The sequence below is a fragment of the Saccopteryx leptura genome, chromosome 3 (genome assembly GCF_036850995.1).
Source record: "Saccopteryx leptura isolate mSacLep1 chromosome 3, mSacLep1_pri_phased_curated, whole genome shotgun sequence".
Taxonomy (NCBI): domain Eukaryota; kingdom Metazoa; phylum Chordata; class Mammalia; order Chiroptera; family Emballonuridae; genus Saccopteryx; species Saccopteryx leptura.
The window spans coordinates 69,853,911-69,872,270 of NC_089505.1; the positions used below are offsets into that span (position 1 = coordinate 69,853,911).

Genomic DNA, 18,360 nt, shown 5'->3' on the forward strand with positions numbered 1-18,360 from the left:
GAGAGAGACAGAGAAACATCAATTTTTTGGTTGACACTTGTATGTGCCCTCACCAGGGATAGAACCTGCAACCTTGGCACATTGGAATGATGCTCTTGCTTGCCTGTCTCCACAACCAAAATCAGAGCTTCTGACCTCCTTCTGTCTTGCGTCCCAAGTCTCAGCAGGGGCCTGGCACCCAGGAGTCCCCAGTAGACCCTTGGCAAATGAAAGCCCTTCTTGCCCCCCCACCTCATTAATATCTGTCTTTCAAGACTCAACTTAGATGCCACCACACTGAGAAGTCTCTTTGACCCCGCAGACCTGCTCAGATACCCCATGTGGGCTCCCAGTTCCCAATGCTGCCTCCACATACAGCGCCCCACCTCAATGCTGCCTTTGCCCGTGTCCATCCCCCCTTCAACATGGAAGCTTCTCAAAGGCAGGGGCTGGGTGTGACTCACCTGGGTCTGTAGCTCTGCCCAGCACAGGGCCTCGCAACCAGGAAACTAAGAGAATGTTTGTTGACTGAATCAAAGAATAGGTGTCCATGGAATGAAGTAACAGAGACAGATGTTGAAAGTCATAGTTTTATTGCCAAGTTTCATGGAAGGGGCTCAAATCCGCCCAATCTCCCTCAGCTTGGCCACCAGGTCCTCTGTGGTCTCTACCTTGACTCCAGCCGTGCGCTGCGGCGGGTCCTCCACACTAACCACAGAGAGTTTGGAGGTCAGGTCCACACCCAGGTCCCCAGCCTTGAGCACTTCAATCTTCTTCTTCTTGGCTTTCTACACACAGGAAGCCACAGTTCACAAAGCTGCCAAGTCCCCTGCCCACCCTCCTGCAGCCCCCATGGGTGCCATGTCTGCTGAATGACTCCTATTGGCTGAACCCTTCTGGACCTACCCACTGGCTGGGACACATATGACCTCTTATAGGGCCACACTGTGTGGACAATTCCTGTTGGCTGAGATATCCTGGGAAGCTCCCCCATTACAGGAGTCCTCCTTTAGTCAACAGCCTTGGGAAGCCCTTAACTGACTGGAATGAACAGGAAAACACATCCCCTGGTACTAACTCATTGGACTTTTGGCCAAACTGACCCATGAAACTCACCCTATTGGCTGAGATGATTGAATGAATCGTTCTGATTGGATGAGATGACCCACTGAATTGTTCCTATTGGCTGAGATGACTCATCAAGCCCCCTCTATTGGCCAAGATGACCCACTAAACTCTCTCCACTGGCTGAGATGACCCAATAAATCCTCTTTATTTGGCTAGGATTACAGAATGAACTGTAATTCAACCCACTGGTTGTAATCACAAGGGGAACCCTTTTTATTGTCTAATGAAGCCCTTCTATTGGCTGAGGTAAACAGCACCCATGAGCTCTCATTGTCACAGATGACCCAGTGAACCCTCTCTGTTAGACAAAATGACCATGATCCCTGCCTTTGGATGAGATCCTGTCTTGGACCCTGGACCCTGCCTCCTCCCATCTGCCCACCAGGGAGGCATGGCCTGCAGCACTCACCCACCCTCAGGCCCTCAGGGACCCCGACCCGCAGGCCCGCAGTGACCCACCTGCAGGTACTCACCATGATGTTGGGCAGCGTGGCATAGCGGGGCTCGTTGAGCCGCAGGTCGGCGGTCACCACGGCAGGCAGCTTTAGGCGCACAGTCTCCAGGCCCCCATCAATCTCCCGCTCCACTTTCACCTTGTCCCCTTCCAGTGTCAACTGGGACGCGAAGGTGCCCTGGGGAGGGGCAGTGTGGGGGGAGTGGGCAGATTAATTCAGGGCAGCCCTGAGCAGTTCTCCATAGGCACTCTGCTGAGTGCATGCACAGAGGTGCAGATGAAGGAGAACGGAAGGGTGAGCATCCGGCAACGTGACCTACAAGTTCAAAAATGGGGAGAAGCCACAAACAGGATCTCGAAAATCGCCGGGAGCATGTCTTTACTTTCAGTGGAAGCCAAGCTGTAGGTTCTAACGTCCTGAACCGAGTGCATCTCCCTTCCTTAATAATAATGAACACGGATTGAGTACTGGGTGCCACTCTAGCAATTGAAATGAATTAAGTCATCAAATTCTCATAGGAGTTCCATAGGAAAATGTTATTATCCCCGCTCTCCAGATGAGGGAAACTGAGACAGAGAGCGACTCAAAGACATTCCCACTGTCACCCACAGCTGGCAAATCCGAAAGCTGGCAGTCTGATCCTAGGCTCCATGTCATGCTGTCACCTAACGCTCCATTCTGTCCCTAGGAGTTCCCCTTCAAGGCCCCTCTGCAGGGCGACAACAGCCTTGTGCGCTCACCTCCAAACATGAAACATCCTCTGGGGACCCATCTTCCTGGCTCAGTGCCCATGCTCGGGCCAGGCCCCTCCCCCCCAGTCCTGATGCATCACTTCCTGAACTACCCACACTGTCTGACCCATATGTCCTCCCCATTCACTTGGTCTCTGGACAAATCTTTCAGGTCTCAGTTGGAACGCCCCATTATTCTTAGTCTCCTTTGAGTGCCTATTATCCCAGCTCTGGGGACAGGCTGTGAACATGATCAACCAGGCCCCGCCTGGCTTTAGTGGGCACTTATCCTGGCAAAGAGGGCCACCAGTCACCAAGTAAACACGGAGTCATCACTGGCCACGAGTGGCTTCTGGTGTGTGAAACATGGCTGGTGCAATTGAGGGAGGGTAGAATTTTTCATTTTATCTAATTATTTTAAATTTAAAAACCAGTCCCTGGCTGGTAGGCTCAGCGGTAGAGTATCAACCCGGCGTGTGGAAGTCCCGAGTTTGATTCCGATCAGGGCACACAGGAGAAGCGACCATCTGGTGCTCCACCCCTCCCTCTTCTCTCTCTCTCTCTCTCTGTCTTCCCCTACTGCAGCCATGGCTTGAAAGCTTAGAGCAAGTTGGCCCTAGTCACTAAGGATGGCTCCATGCCCTCCCTCTCAGGTGCTAAAACAGCTTGGTTGCCAAGCAATGGAACAGTGGCCCAGCTGGGCAGAGCATCGCATGGTAGGGGGTATGCCAGGTGGATCCCAGTCGGAGCACATGCGGGAGTCTGTCTCTCTGCCTCCCTACCTCTCACTTAATAAAAAATAAATAAATAAATTTAAAAACCAATCAGCGAGACATATTATCAGGATCGTGGTGATGACTTCCTGGGTGTACATATGCTCAAGGTTTACCAAATTGTACACTCTAAATATATGTACAGTTGTTTGTAAGTCAGTTATATCTCAGCAAAGCTGTTTTACTTATTTTCTAGATTTATTGACTGATTTTAGTGAAAGGAAGAGAGAGAAAGAGAAAGAAATATCGATCTGTTACTGTATGTGCCCCAACCACGGATCAAACCTCAACCTTTGCATATCAGGACAATGCTCTAACCAAGCGGACTATCCAGCCAGAGCTCAACAAAGCTGTTTAAAAAAAAAAAAGAGGTACTGATACAGTTATTAGAAAATGTTTAAGTCTGCAGAAAACTTTAGGTGTATGAATCTACTTTTTCAATAGTGAATTTTAGGAATCTAAGTATATATTCCTAGTGGAAATTTAGTATCTGCATTGAGATGTGTTACCTATATAAAATATACACTAGATCTGGAAAATTTCATACAAGGTAGCTCAGTTGGTTAGAGCATCATCCCAATATGTCATGGTTGTGAGTTCGATCCCCAGTCAGGGCACATATAGGAAGCAGCCAAAGAATGCACAATTAAGTGGAACAAATTGATGTTTCTCCCTTTCTCTTTTTCTTTCTCTCTCTCCCTTCTCTAAATTCAATTAAAAAAAAAAAAGAATGGGGATATTGGGTGGCTGGATGAAGAATGTGAAGGGATTAAGAAATTGGTTGTTACAAAATAGTCATGGAGATATAAAGTACAGCATAGGGAACATTGTCATTATATTGTAATAACTGCATGGTGCCAGGTGGGCAATGGAAACATCAGGGCGATCCCTTTGCAAAGTATATAACTGTCTAACCACCCTGCTGTACGCCTGATACTAATACAACATAATTTGAATTCCTAATACAAAATAGTGATTATAAACTGTGTAATTGATAAATCAGTAAAGGTATTTATCAAAAAAACATGACTTCAGCTGGGCCAATGGAGAGCCAGCCCTGGGAGCTGTGGCTAGTCCATAAATAGAAAAAACTTATCAAGAAAAAATAAAATAATTCAATATTTTTTCTATTGATTACATGTTGAAATGATATTTGAGATATATTGGGTTCAATAAAATATCATTAAAATTAGCTCTGGCCAGTCAGCTCAGTTGGTTAGAGCATCATCCTGACATGCTAAGGTTGTGAGTTCAATCCCCAGTCAGGGTACATACAAGAATCAACCAACGAGTGCATAAATAAGAGGAACGACAAATCAATGTTTCGCTCTCCCTTCCTCTCTCTCTAAAACTCAATACAAAATATCATTAAAATTAATTTTGCCAGTTTCTTTGTACTTTTTCAATGTGGCTATGAAGAACTGTAAGTTAACCACTGTGGCTTGCATTTCTGTTGGACCGGCACGGGCGGGGCTGGGAAATCTGGAGTTTGGAGGGAAAGGGAGTATCTCAGAGAGGGTGGGCAAGGGAGGCCTCTCTGAGGAGGTGACATCTGAGAGGACCCTACCTGAAGGAGGGCAGTGGGAAGCCCTGAGGCAATCTGAGGGAGCCAGTGTTCCAGGCTGAGGGAACAGTAAGTGCAGAGGCTCTGAGGCAGGGATGAATTTGGTGTGGCTGAGGAGCAGCAGGGCTGGTGGGGACGGAGCACGTGAAGGCCCAGACAAGGCCTGGGGTCCTGTCCGGGCTCTCCTCCTTCCTGCATGCTAAAGGAGCTGTCCTGCTTTGCATCTGCCTCCCCCACAAAAGGGCAGGGACAACGGTGGCCCTGCTCTGAGCCCCCAGGTCTATCCCTCAGCAGGTGCTCCCCATTCCAGCCTCACCTGTGGCCAGTCCAGAATTCCAGCTGTCATCTGCCCTGTCTGGTTACAATCATCGTCAATGGCCTGAGTGGGGAAAGAGAGAGGACTGTGTGACAACAGGACTGACTTCTCATGCATCACCGGGGCCTGTGTCCACAACAGGGCTGGCCAACGTTTTCTATGAGGGACCAGACAGCCAGACAGTAAATAATACCCTGTGGTCTCTGCCACAGTGCCACAATTCTGCTTCCCTAGAGCACAGGCAGACATACATAACACATGTCTGTCTGTATAAATGAAGGGGTGTAGCAGTGTTTCAATAAAACTTTATTTACAAAAGTGCAGTCTCAATGGGCCACAGTTTGCTGACTTCTGGTCTAGAGTGAGCCCATCCCCCTTACATGGGCCCAGAGACAGACAGTCACTCGTCTGGGGGTATGTGAGGGCACCTGGCATCCCCTATGCCAAATCTTTTCCCTGTTTAAATATTTACAAAAGCCTCCCTTGAGCCAGGCTCTGGGAGGGCCACTCCGGGGGCTGAATGAACAGGATCTGGGCCTATGAGAACATTCTCTCCCTGACTCCAGTGATTGACTCAGGAATGAACACATGACTTCAGCTGGGCCAATGGAGAGCCAGCCCTGGGAGCATGGCAGGATCCCTTGTGAAAGGGGCTCTTTTTTTCCTGCCTGGGGTGGTTGGGTGGGTGGGATGTATGGTTGGAGATGCAGAGAATGAAGCCAAAAGAGAGGAGCAGAGTACAGAGCCCCTGTGTGACCCTGGATCAAGCTGTCCCTGAAGCTCTCCTCACATGAGCTAGTAAGTTTACTTTGTGGCTGAAGCCAGTTTGAGTTGTAATTCTGCCACCTGCAACAGAGAGGATCCCAACCAGCTCATCCATCATCTTGCCAGCAGGAGGCCCAGGCCCCAGGAACTGTCCCTGACAACCAGGACAAGCAGGGCATCAGAGTCTGAGGCCCGCCAGTAAATGCAGGAGGTTTCAACAGAAGGCCATGCCACCAGCACTGGTCACTGGGGAGCTGGTGTGACACCTGAGCTCCACCAAGGCCACCCCGGACCATGCCTCTTTGGCCTCTTCTTGGTTAGAAACTCGGCCTCAGTTTCTTGATTTGCACTGTCTCCTTGGCTGTCATCGCTCTCTGTTTTCTACTGCCTGAGCTGGGCAGGAGACCCAGTGACCTACCTGGACCCATCAGTCCCCCCTCCCCAGGGGCCCTCTGGAATCCTCTTCTCTCCCCGCTGGGGCCCCAGCTCCACCTCCGAGCCTCCTGTGTGTCTGCCTGTCTTACCTCGCTGTCTCTGACTCTCTCTCAGCTCCCTCCCTGCCTCCTGACCTCCCCATCCAACCCGTCTGTCAGAGGCTCTTCCAATGGCTCTCTTCTGCCACTCCCCCAGGTGAGGCCACCAGGTCTGTGTTCAGTGGAAGGGAGGTGGGGAGGCCACCCCCAAAGAAGGGCTTCCCGGGTCTCCTGAGGGAGGGGCACAGCCGCCATGGCTGCAAGTGCCACATGCTGGGGGAGGTGATGGTGGGGTTCTCACCCCAGCGTACCTGGTCAGCGCCCAGCCTCTGCCCTACAGCCCTGGCCTCCTGGCTCCCTTCCAGGCCATTCTTCATGGGGTCTTTCTGCACCAACAGCTGATCCTGCCCTTCCCCTGCTCACAGAGTCCCCATGGCTTTCAACTTCTTTCCAAAAGCCTCCGATCTGTTTCAGCCCAGGCCTGCCAGAGCCACGTGAATGCCCCCACTGCCGCCTTCCTCCCGGGCTCTTCACACTTCCTCTCACCTGTTCCTTCAGGGTTTCCCTTGCTGGGCCCCCAAGGCTCCACCTCCCCCCCTCACTCCCTATGGCTCAAGCCCTGTCCCTCCCTCCAGCCACATCTTTCTCCGCTCTGTCCTGTCCTCTGTCCCAACCGCCTTCCCCAGGCCTCCTTTTCTCCCACATGGACTGTCGTTGTGGCCCCCAGGGCTCCAATATCACCTCATTGTTCCCTAAGGGGACGTTCTGAAGCCCACAGTGACCCTGCCCTTCCTGATCCAACTCTCTAGCAGGGATCCCAAAGTCACAAGGTGCTCAGCCTGGGGCGTGTAAACCTTCGCCTGAGTGCCTGGTGTCAACTCCCTCCCTCCCTCCCCACCCACCCCTCCCCATTCCCAGACAGCCACAAACAGGATGTGGGAAGACATGGGCACACCCACCTGTTTGCCCAGCACCACCAGGTTCACCTTCTCCTTCTGTGCCAGCTTGGCCAGGACCCGGGCCACCTGCAGGGGACCCAGGCGCTCTGCGTCTGCTGCCGGCACCTCCACGTGGATGCCCCGGTCTGCACCCATGGCCAGAGCAGTGCGGATGGTCTCCTGTGGAGGAAAGAAGAGACTCAACTTAGCTTCTAGCCCCAAGGGGACCCAGGAGCCTGGTCCTCTCCTGTCAGACCCCTAAGTCAGGCCCCCACCCTCCTCCTTCCTCAGACAAAAGTCTTCCAGGCTGAGACCCCTCCCTGGCCCTGGGCACCTGGCATGGGGTGGGCCCGCAGCTGACAGCAATGACCTCCTTCACCAGCTTCTTCTCCTTGAGCCGCACAGCCTCCTCCACAGCGATCTCGCAGAAGGGGTTCATTGAGTGCTTCACGCCATCTGTGACCACACCCGTCTTGTCTGGCTTCACCCGGATCTGCTCAGACAGGAGAAGGGACAGGGTCAGGGGTCAGAGCTGAAGCACCAAGCCTCACACAGGCTGGGTGGGGACAATGGAGCCTGGAGAGGGTCAGGGCCTTGTCCAAGGTCCCACGGCTCCAGGGACAGAGCGGAGTTAGAATTCAGAGGCGGGTGGAGGGTCGCGCTCTCACCCTCTCATTCAGACATTCCCTGAGTACCCGGGACACTGGACACACTTGCCCCTGCTCCTTGGGCCTGAAAGAGTGTGTCTCAAAGTTTTGTTCATCATCAGCCACAGTGAGAAAGACATTTGATAATATCTCCAAGTATATTATAAATCCATACATATATTTACATATAAATATAAAGACCATTGCAGTATGAGGTTTGGTGAGCAATACTCATCTTTATTTATATCCTACCAGTGGTCGGCAAACCCATTAGTTAACAGAGCCAAATATCAAAAGTACAACGATTGAAATTTCTTTTGAGAGCCAAATTTTTAAAACTTAAACTATATAGGTAGGTACATTCCTTATCGAGGTAGCGCCCACACGTGGTATTTTGTGGAAGAGCCACATTCAAGGGGCCAAAGAGCTGCATGTGGCTCGCGAGCTGCAGTTTGCCAACCAGGGCCCTAGACCATGACATTTTCTATTCTTTCTTTTTTCTTTTCTTTTCTATCTTTTTTTCTTTCTTTCTTCCTTTCTTTTCTTTCTTTCTTTCTTTTTTTAAGCGAGAAAGACAGAGACAGACAGGCAGAAAGATAAGAAACATCAGTTCTTTGCTGCGGCACCTTAGTTGTTCATTATTTACTTTCCCATATGTGCCTTGACTGGAGGGCTCCAGCAGAGTGAGTGACCCCTTGCTCAAGCCAGTGACCTTAGGCTTCAAACCAGCTACCTTTGGGCTCAAGCCAGCGACCATGCGGTCATGTCTATGATCCCACACTCAAGCCAGCAACCCCACACTCAAGCTGGTGAGCCTGCTCTCAAGCCAGATGAGCCCGCGCTGAAGCCGGTAACCTCAGGGATTTGAACCTGTGTCTTCTGCATCCCAGTCCGACGTTTTATCCACTGCGCCACCGCCTAGACAGGCTCTATTCTTTTTCTTAATGCCAGCCCTCTACACGGATTTCACAATCAATATATGGTCACAATCTAGTTTGAAAAACACCATGTCAAAGGCCTCTCTGCCACGCAGACAAAGGTGGGGACAAGCAAACCTCTCCTCACACAGTTGCCTTCACTGAGCACCAACTGCATGCCTGGCCCTGCACTGCAAGGTCACCTAGATTCTTGATGGAGAAAATCAGGAAAGTGACAAGACTGGAAGTGGGGAGGCAGCTGGGTGGCTGTGAGTCACTGAAATAAGAAATGACAAAGGCTTGGAGAACCTTCACTGGGATCTGGAGAGGTGGACAGACTGGTAAGGTCTTCGAAGGTAGAACTTGGTGCTGGATAGGGTGCTGGGCAGGGTGAGAGGGAAGAGTCAAGAAGGAGTCTTGGGGTTCTGGTGGGGCATTAGTACAGCGAGGAGGATGCTGTCATCAGCTCTAGACTTGCTGTGTTTAAGAAGCCCATGAGGCCCTGGCCAGTTGGTTCAGTGGTAGAGCATCAGCCCGACGTGTGAAAGTCCTGGGTTCGATTCCCGGTCAGGGCACACAGGAGAAGCGCCCATCTGCTTCTCCACCCTTCCCCCTCTCCTTTCTTTCTATCTCTCTCTTCCCTTCCTGCAGCCAAGGCTCCACTGGAGCAAAGTTGGCCTGGGTGCTGAGGATGGCCCCATGGCCTCCGCCTCAGGTGCTAGAATAGCTCCAATTACAGCAGAGCAAAGCCCCAAATGTGCAGAGCATCACCTCCTGGTGGGCGTGCTGGGTAGATCCCCGTCGGGTGCATGTGGAAGTCCGTCTCTCTGCCTCCCCACTTCTCACTTCAGAAAAATTAAAAATTAAAAAATGAAATGGAAGAGAGGAGTTTCCCCTCTAAACAGGAAAGCAGTCCCTCTACCACCACTGTGCTGGTAAGCTGGGTACTAGTGGAGGGCCCGAGCCTGCCCTAGTCTGGCAGACGTTGCCCCAGGCCCCTGTCTCCAAAGAAAAAGGGACCAGAGAACGCTCACCAGCTCAAGTCCTCCAGGGAGACCCTTAAACTTGAGATTATTTCCAGCTTCAAAAACACTGTTTAGCTAAATTACATGTGTCAGGGAAATCGTCGGTCTGAAAAATCAGTGACGACCTTTCTAAATAACCATACTGATATTCGATAAATTTGGGAATATGATTCAGCATGAAATGTCCAGTCTTTCTCTTAAAGGTGCAACATATTGCCCTTCAACAGGAAACAGGAAACAGCCCTGAGCTAAGCAGTCCTGGCTCCGAGACCTTTATACTCATCATCTCATTTAACTGCGCTAACAGCCCAGGAGGTGGTTACTGCTCTCACCATTCTTTAGTGTGTGTGTGTGTGTGTGTGTGTGTGTGTGTGTGTGTGTGTGTGTGTGAAAGAGAGAGAGAGACAGACAGACAGACAGACAGACAGGAAGGGAGACAGATGAGAAACATCAATTCTTCGTTGTAGCTCCTTAGTTGTTCATTGATTGCTTTCTCATATGTGCCTTGACAGGGGGAGGGGGGGACTACAGCAGACTGAGTGACCCCTTGCTCAATCCAGCGACCTTGGGTTCAAGCTGGTGAGCCTTGCTCAAATCAAGTGAGCCCGCGCTCAAGCTGGCGACCTCGGGGTTTCGAACCTGGGTCCTCCGCATCCCAGTCCAATGCTCTATCCACTGCACCACCACCTGGTCAGGTGCCCTTACCATTCTTATTGGACATAAGGAGCAACTGAGGCACAGACAGACCAAGCACCTTGCCCAAGTCACACAGCAAGGAAGGCAGGACTAGAGTCTTACCCCAAGTCTGTCCTGGGAACCGTGAGACTCTCCAGGATGCCAGGAGTGCCTGCCCACAGAGGTAGGAGAGTTGGTCTCTATTCTCGGCCTAGCCAAGCAGGTTTTTATCAAGTGATTTCTGACGGTGCTTCCTGAGCCTGTGATGCAGCTCAAGGACTCCTGTGAGGTTCAGTCCTCCAAACTTTACTATTAAGCAAGTCACTGGGCATGTGCTGGGGTCTCACGCAGGGCACAGAGTGACCAGGACACAAGTTAGCCGGACAGCCCACACCAGATGGGGAGACAGTGGCCACCAAGCCATGACAGCAACAAAGCGCTCAGACAGTGGTCAGCGCTAAGACACCCTTCATCAGGACACCTTGTGTGGGGCAGGTGAAGAAGACTGACATCCACAAGGAGGTGACATGTGTGGCCTGAGGGACAAGGAGGTGCCAGCCTGCCGAGAGCAGGAACAGTAAGGGGAAGGAGACAAAGCCACGGGCTCCCAAAGCCAAGAGAAGGCACGACTGGTTGGGTTTAGGCCCAGAGATGGAAACAGGTTTTCAGGGGCCTGAAATTTCCATTCCTGGCGGGTCTCCTTTAAGAAAATGAATAGCTAATCATGAACACAAAATTGTTCCAGCCTGTTCCTGGGCTTTGAAAGGTTAAGCTTCATCAGCCTCATAGAAAATATGTCCTTGGCCAGAAGTGGGTATTACTGGGTTGCCAAATGCCTATTAATACCCTAGATATAGACACACAGACACAAATAGGCACCCAGAGACACGGACACACACATACACAGAGACAGTGACACACACAGAGACACTGAGACAGAGAAACAGACACACATGCACACACACACCCAGAGACACTGAGACAGAGAAACAGGCACACACAGACACAGACACACAGACACACACACACCCAGAGACACTGAGACAGAGACACAGAAACACACAAACCCAGAGACACTGAGACAGAGACACGGACACACACAGACACTGAGACAGAGACACAGGCACGCACACACACACACCCAGAGACATAGACACTGAGACAGAGACACGGACACACACAGACACTGAGACAGAGACACAGACACACACACCACACACCCAGAGACACAGACACTGAGACAAAGACACAGACACACACACACACCCAGAGATACAGACACACAGACACTGAGACAGAGACACAGACACACACATGTTGAACATAGCACCTGTCATGTTTTAAAGAGATGACTGAATAAACTCTCATTACTATGACTATCAGTAGCAACAACACTCACTGAGTGTCAGCCAGCACTTACTGCACACCCGGCACTGTTTTAAGAGTTTCATCTTCACTACAACCGAATAAAGGAAGTACTATCCTTATCCCCACTGCAAACAAGAGGAAAATGAGGCTCAGAGTGGCTAAGTAACTCCCCCATGGCCACCCAGCAGGATGCAGAGGCTTGGAGTCCACACTGTGAACTCTTCCACTAGGGGCACCTGCTGTCTGAGATGGCGGTGATGACATCAGACAGACTCTCCTCCCCACCCTCGGGCTCAAATTCTGGAAGGGAGACAGTCGCTAAAGCAAGAGGTCAGTAATTACATCATGAGTTACAATGTGACAGAAGCATAGGGGGAATATAGCAAGGAAGCAGCCAGGGACTAGGGGGCTGACCAAGGAAGGCCTCATAGAGGAGGTGACATCTGAACAAACGCTGGAAGGAGGTGAGATAGGATGCTGGGAATTAGAGGGGGTCAGAGCCAGCACACCCCAAAAGGAACTGCCAATAGTGTGTGTGTGTGTGTGTGTGTGTGTGTGTGAGAGAGAGAGAGAGAGAGAGAGAGAGAGAGAGAGAGAGAGACACACACACATCTGGGTAAACAGGATCCCAATTCACTGAGGGGAGGGCTGAGACAGGAAGGCCCAGGGGCCTGACCACAGACACACCTGAGGTAGCCTAAGGAGGTAGAACGGAGGGCTTCCTGGAGGAGGTTATGCCGGAGCATCACTAAACTTCCGTGCATCCACAGGACTGAGTTAGGCAGGACAAGAGCTAAGAAGCAGAGGCTGGAGCGTGACATGGGAAGTCACCCAGGCAGAAGGCACAGCAGGGACAAAGGCCCAAGGCAAGAAGCTACCTGGTCTGTTGGGGAAGTACAGACAGGTTGGAACTACGGAAGCACAAAGGGTTAGGAAGAGACGGGAATGCGGAGGGCTGAGCAGGGGACCAGGGCTGACCCTCGAGGGGCCATGAACACCTGGCTGAGGGTTGGGACTTGGTCCTGAGGGGGCTGGGCCACTGGAAGAGGAGGGTCAGCTCCAGGCACAGGGAGAGCCCTGAGGCTGGGAGGGTCCAGACTGCAGAGGGGAGACTGGAGCCGGGAAGGAGACTGGGGTGAGGGTCCAGGATGGAGAGAATGAGGTCTGAACTGCGGTGGCCATGAGGATGGAAAGAGAATAAGGCAGGGAGATGAAGAAGGCAGGAAGGTCCGGGCTGGGAGGTCAGGGAAGGAGGCTGTACCCAGATTCTGGGGGTTAGGTTGTGGTCAGTGTTTGAATCATTTATTCGTTCAGAAAATAATATCAGCAGACACATCCATGGAGACAAGCTGCAAAGCCCCAGGGAACTGTGGGAGGGGCAGGCAGCACCCACACTTCAGAAAGGCTCTGGGAGCTCACCCCAGGATGCTCCACTCTGCCTCGCAGCAGCACACACAGTGGAGGCACCCATGTGTCAGGCCCCAGGCTGGGCGATGCTGGGACCCAGAGCTGAGTTCAATGTGAGCCTGCTTGGTGGGGGCGACAGATAGGACCCCAGAGATTGCAGGCCAGAGACTGCAGCTGGGTCTGGGGCTGGATCAGGGCTAGAGGTCCAGGAAGCTATGAAGCCCAAAAGAACAGTCAGAGTCAGGGAACACCAAGAGAGTCAGGTCTCAGAACCCCAGGAGGAGCATGTCTTTGAGGAGACACCGCTGCCCTATGCTGCCAAGGCTGTCAGGAGGCTGCGTGGAATGCAAGGAGCACAGACTGGAGTGGGACTTGGTTGTGTTTCAATCCTGCCTGTCGCTGCCTACTGGATGACCTGGCAGGTACCAGACCCTTCCCCTGCTTCAGTTTCCTCATCTGTCCAATGGGGTTAACACATCTAGACCAATGCTTTTCAACCTTCTTTCATCTCATGGCACAGATAAACTAATTACTAAAATTCTACGGCACACCAAAAAATATATTTTTTGCCGATCTGCCAAAAAAAAAAGATAGGTGTAATTTTGATTCATTCACACCAGATGGCTATGGTTATGTTGGCTGCCGTCATTTCTTTTTTTGAAAATAAAAGGGAAAAGAGGTCAGTTACCCTGACTAAATAGTCAAGTACTGCATGTTTTAAAAATTCTTGCAGCACACCAGTTTAAAATAGTTGATCTAGAGATTATTCCCTGACCAGACGGTGACGCGGTGGATAGAGCATTGGTCTGGGAAGCAGAGGACCCAGGTTCGAAACTCCGAGTCGCGGCTTGAGCATGGGCTCATCCAGTTTGAGTGTGGGATCATAGACGTGACCCCCTGGTTGCTGGCTTGAAGCCCAAGGTCGCTGGCTTGAGCAAAGGGTCACTCACTCTGCTGGAGCCCCCGGGTCAAGACACATATGAAAAAGCAATCAATGCCTGACCAGGAGGTGACGCAGTGGATAGAGCGTCGGACTGGGATGCGGAAGGACCCAGGTTCGAGACCCCGAGGTCGCCAGCTTGAGTGCAGACTCATCTGGTTTGAGCAAAGCTCACCAGCTTGGACCCAAGGTCGCTGGCTCAAGCAAGGGGTTACTCGGTCTGCTGAAGGCCCACGGTCAAGGCACATATGAGAAAGCAATCAATGAACTAAGGTGTTGCAATGTGCAATGAAAAACTAATGATTGATGCTTCTCATCTCTCTCCATTCCTGTCTGTCTGTCCCTGTCTATCCCTCTCTCTGACTCACTCTCTGTCTCGGTAAAAAATAAATAAATAAATAAAATTAAAAAAAAAAAGCAATCAATGAACAACTAAGGTGCTGCAACGAAGAACTGAAGCTTCTCATCTCTCTCCCTTCCCATCTGTCTGTCCCTATCTGTCCCTCTCTCTGTCTCTGTCACAAAAATAAATAAAAATAAAAAGTAAAAATAGAGATTATTGAAAGGACTGTTTAATCTCGGATAAGGACTTAGAATGTTACCCAGTGAACAGTTAAATACCCACCAAATGTAAGCTGTTATGATCAAGGAAGTTTCCATGCCAAAACCTGGCTCCTGGGCCCTCCTCCCAATCACATACCCCAAACTGGCAGGGGCCCCAGTTTCAGCCACCCAGGCCTCCAGCATGCCAGGTCCTGTGCTAGAGAGGCAGGCTCCTCGTCTGATGGGGGGCAAGGAGGACAAAACATGGATGGGCAGTCACCAACCCTGCCTAGTTTAGGCCCAGTATGGAGAGAAAGTGGTCTGTGGGCGTGTGTCTGATTCACCTGTCTACACCCAGGCTCTAAGAAATGTCCCCAAACCCTCTCAGGAAGGATGTAAGCCATCCCAACTCCTCAGACTGGCTTTCATCCCTAGCATACACTTTCCCCTCCCTCCCTAGCTCCCACGTCCTACTCACCCTGGAACTATGCAGGGTGAAACAGCTCCTGGGTTCCCCAGCACCCTATCTGAGCTCCACTATAGCACGTTTCCTGTTCTGTGTTAGTCCATCGAGTTTGCAGCGCAGCCCAGTGGGTGAAAGCATGGTTTGGGTGCAAAGCGCTCATGGGGGTGAGGAGTCAAACGGAATCTCGGCTCTGCCCCTTCCTGGCTCGGTGACTTCTCTGTGCCTCAGTTTCTCCGTGTGTTAAACAGGGGACAGGCCTCCTCCAGCAGGTAAGAAACAAGAGACGGTAACTCTCCCTGCATGCAATTATTAAGACAGTGAGTTCAGAATTGGGGGGGAAAGGAAACGGGTTCATAACCCCAGAGGAGCACCAGATGTCAGAACCTCACAGTCCTTGATCTTTGCCCTCAGGTGTGACTTTGACGTTTAGGGAGAGCGCGACAGAGACCAGAGATTACGAGAAGACCCCCCCCCCCTTACAGGGTGCGATTGTGACCCCGGAAGCACACGGCCACGGAGCAAAGGGAGGTGGGAGCCTGGTCACCTTCACCGCGAAGTCGATGACCCTCTTGACAGCTACAAGCGCGCGAAGCTCCGCCATCTTCCTGCTGCAGCCACCTGCGGGATCAGGCTGCACCCTCTACCCCTGGGCTCTGAAGTCCCACCCCCGACCCACCCCGTCCCTTTCTGCGCCTGCGCTCCGGCCGCCAGCCAGTCGACCTCTGCGGTGCCCGCCTCCGCCCCGACAATAGACCAATCGGGAGGCCAGGGTGAGGGAGGGTGTGACAAGTGGTTTGGAACCAATAGGAGGGGGATTCCAGAGAGAGAGAGGCGGAACCCGGAGTTCTAAGGGACAAGGGCTTTGTGAAGGGGGAGTGGCAGGGAACCAGGGAAAAGGTCGTTCTGGGGAGGGAGGGGCTCGAGGAGTGGAACTCCTCCCTGTCATTCTAAACTTTTCCTAGAGTCTTCGGATCTACCCTTGCCCCCAGTTCCCTGCCTCTTCTTCTCCGCGCGGGCTCCCGCACACCTCTGCGTCCTCTCGTGTCTGTCTCCCTATTTTCTCCACGAGCAGCGTGTCCCTACAGCCTCTCCACGCGCCCCTGTCCCCTCCTGACTCCACTCTCCCAGGTTCCCGTTCCCCTTCACATCCATGTCCTTTCTCCACTCCATGGTCGTATCTCCATGCCAGTGGCCCCCAGGGTTCCACGTTCCCTAGGTTCAAGCCTTTATGTCTTCTCTGAGCCTCTGTGTACCCCAGTATCCGAGCCCCCCGTGCTCGTCATGATCATGTTCCCACGTCTGTTCATGTCTCCCGTGTCTGCGACCTCACATTCCCCAGAAAGGTAGGCGGATCCGCAGAGGTGGAGGCCGTTCTTTATTCTGCCCCAGGCGGGCTGAGGTCACAAGCATACCGGGAATCCACTAATGGCATCTGTACTCTGCACGATCATGTCCGCCAGCAGAAAGCATAAGCCTGGCAGGAGGAGAGAAGAGGACAGGTGGAGGGCGGTGGGTCCTGGGGCGGATGGCCGGAAAGACCCTGGGGCCCTGGGTTTGGGGCTCCGGCGGCGTCTCTGCCGGGTCTGTGAAAGTCTGGAGTGGAGGATATTGGGGAGTCCCCAGGGGGTCAGAATGAGGTTTCTTGGAAGGGCGGCTGGGGGTCTCTGCGGAAAGGAGGGACCCCTGGGTACTCTCCTCCACCCTCTTCCCGCTGTCCCAAGTTACCCGCGAGAACAAAGAATGGAAAAGCCAGCCACCCCGAAAAATAGGACCAGGAGAAGAAAACATCGTTTTTCCACGCATTCTTCACGGTGTAGCCTGTCAAAGCGATCAACAGCAGCAAGCCTGGCCCCGCCCATCCGCCGAGTGAGCGAGGCCAAGTGGAGCTGCATCCAGGCCCCACCTAGACCGCGCCCACAGCAAAGGCCACGCCCCTTCTGGGCTACCCAGCCAGAGAAGACCACGCCCATCTTCTCTGGGTCCCGCCCTGGACCCGCCCCCTGTAGCTCAGCTTCCTTCTCTGGGTCACCAGCCCCCCCGCCGTGGCTCACATCCCGGTGCCTTAATAGTGACCCATGGACCCCTATCGCCTGCCTGGCGGCCTGCTGCTGTCTCACCGCAGAGGAAGAAGACAGCGATCGTAGTCTGGCCCCGCAAGTCTCCTTTGTGGCACAGAATCCACAGCCCCATCGCCAAGCCCACGATGCTGAAGCCCGCCGCCAGCACCATGCACGCCGCGGTCACCGCTAGAGTAGCTGGGGAGAGCCGGCCGCCTGAGCCCCGCGCAGGCGCCACCCCTGACCACCGCCCCCTCCCTCCGGGGACGGGGCTGGCCGCAGAGTCAGGGATTTAGATGGGGACTTGGAAGTTGTAATAAGGGGTTATGTATACGTGGTGGCCTCGGTCACGGAAGGGCAGCTGGATATGAGACTGGAATGGAAGGAGTGGAGGTGGGGCCCCGCAGGATGCGCCCAGCTGTTGTGTCAGGGGAAGGAGCCCGCTGAGATAAGGGCTGGGACTGTCGGTGTAGGGGGCTGGCATCCGGACTGGCTAGACCGCACTCTGGTAGGGGGTGTTAAAGCAGACGCCGCCGTTACAATTCTGCCACAGGCCACTGTGTCCCTTGGGGAAGCGGATCCAGTAGTTGGTGGCAGTAGAGAGAATCGTGAGGATGTTGGCCAAGAAGCCCAGGAGGGTGCCCCCGCTCTGAAGGCTCCGCTTCACCCCCATGCCAGGGAGGCTGCTGCAAGGGACCACACACGCAGGACTGGCCAACACCCGTCCCGCCCCCAGGCCCCTCTTCAGGTTCCCTGAGAACCCCTTCTACATGTCTCTTGTACCCCTCTGCCTGGGGGCCTGGAGATACCCCCCTCAGTTCCTCCCACGCTGTGGGCCCCTCTCCCAGCACCCTGTCTGAGGACGTTGAGACCTTCCTCCCTCCAGGAGTCACTGCTTAAAAACTCCCTATCTTCCAGAGACCTCCCTCCCCCAGTGGAATGTCCCTTTGGCCAGTCCGGTGTGGTCCCCACCCCTTTCCCCCATACACCCACCTAAGTCCTCACAGACAGCTCTCAGGCCTTTTAGAGGCAAAATCCAGAGAGGTGGGGGAGGTGAGATTGGGTCAGTCTCTGTGAGGCAGCAGGAGTTCTAGAACCCCTTCTCACAGCCACCATTTAAAGAGATAACCACCCACCCCCTCATCCACACACACAGGCATCTCTCCCAGCAAAGTGACAGCTCAGAGTCAGAC

The 18,360-nt window shown here is 52.9% G+C and overlaps 2 protein-coding genes across 3 annotated transcripts; both read right to left on the minus strand.

Moving 5' to 3' along the window:
• Nucleotides 1–555: 555 nt before the first annotated feature.
• Nucleotides 556–15,776, minus strand: ETFB (electron transfer flavoprotein subunit beta). Of its 2 annotated transcripts, XM_066374172.1 has the most exons (7): nt 15,655–15,776; nt 15,123–15,406; nt 7,457–7,615; nt 7,144–7,302; nt 4,947–5,009; nt 1,581–1,739; nt 556–767 (listed from the first exon to the last, which is right to left on the minus strand). In XM_066374172.1, the coding sequence occupies exons 3-7, from the start codon at nt 7,559–7,561 to the stop codon at nt 597–599; spliced, it is 657 nt and encodes a 218-aa protein (XP_066230269.1). In that variant the 5' UTR covers nt 7,562–7,615; nt 15,123–15,406; nt 15,655–15,776; the 3' UTR covers nt 556–596. The 2 variants fall into 2 exon arrangements, with proteins under 2 accessions (XP_066230269.1, XP_066230268.1); XM_066374171.1 differs by lacking the exon at nt 15,123–15,406.
• Nucleotides 15,777–16,472: 696 nt separating this feature from the next.
• Nucleotides 16,473–18,077, minus strand: CLDND2 (claudin domain containing 2). Its single transcript, XM_066371933.1, has 4 exons — nt 17,672–18,077; nt 17,228–17,365; nt 16,836–16,955; nt 16,473–16,584 (listed from the first exon to the last, which is right to left on the minus strand). Exons 1-4 carry the CDS (start codon nt 17,838–17,840, stop codon nt 16,511–16,513), a joined length of 501 nt encoding a protein of 166 aa, XP_066228030.1. The 5' UTR covers nt 17,841–18,077; the 3' UTR covers nt 16,473–16,510.
• Nucleotides 18,078–18,360: the final 283 nt, after the last annotated feature.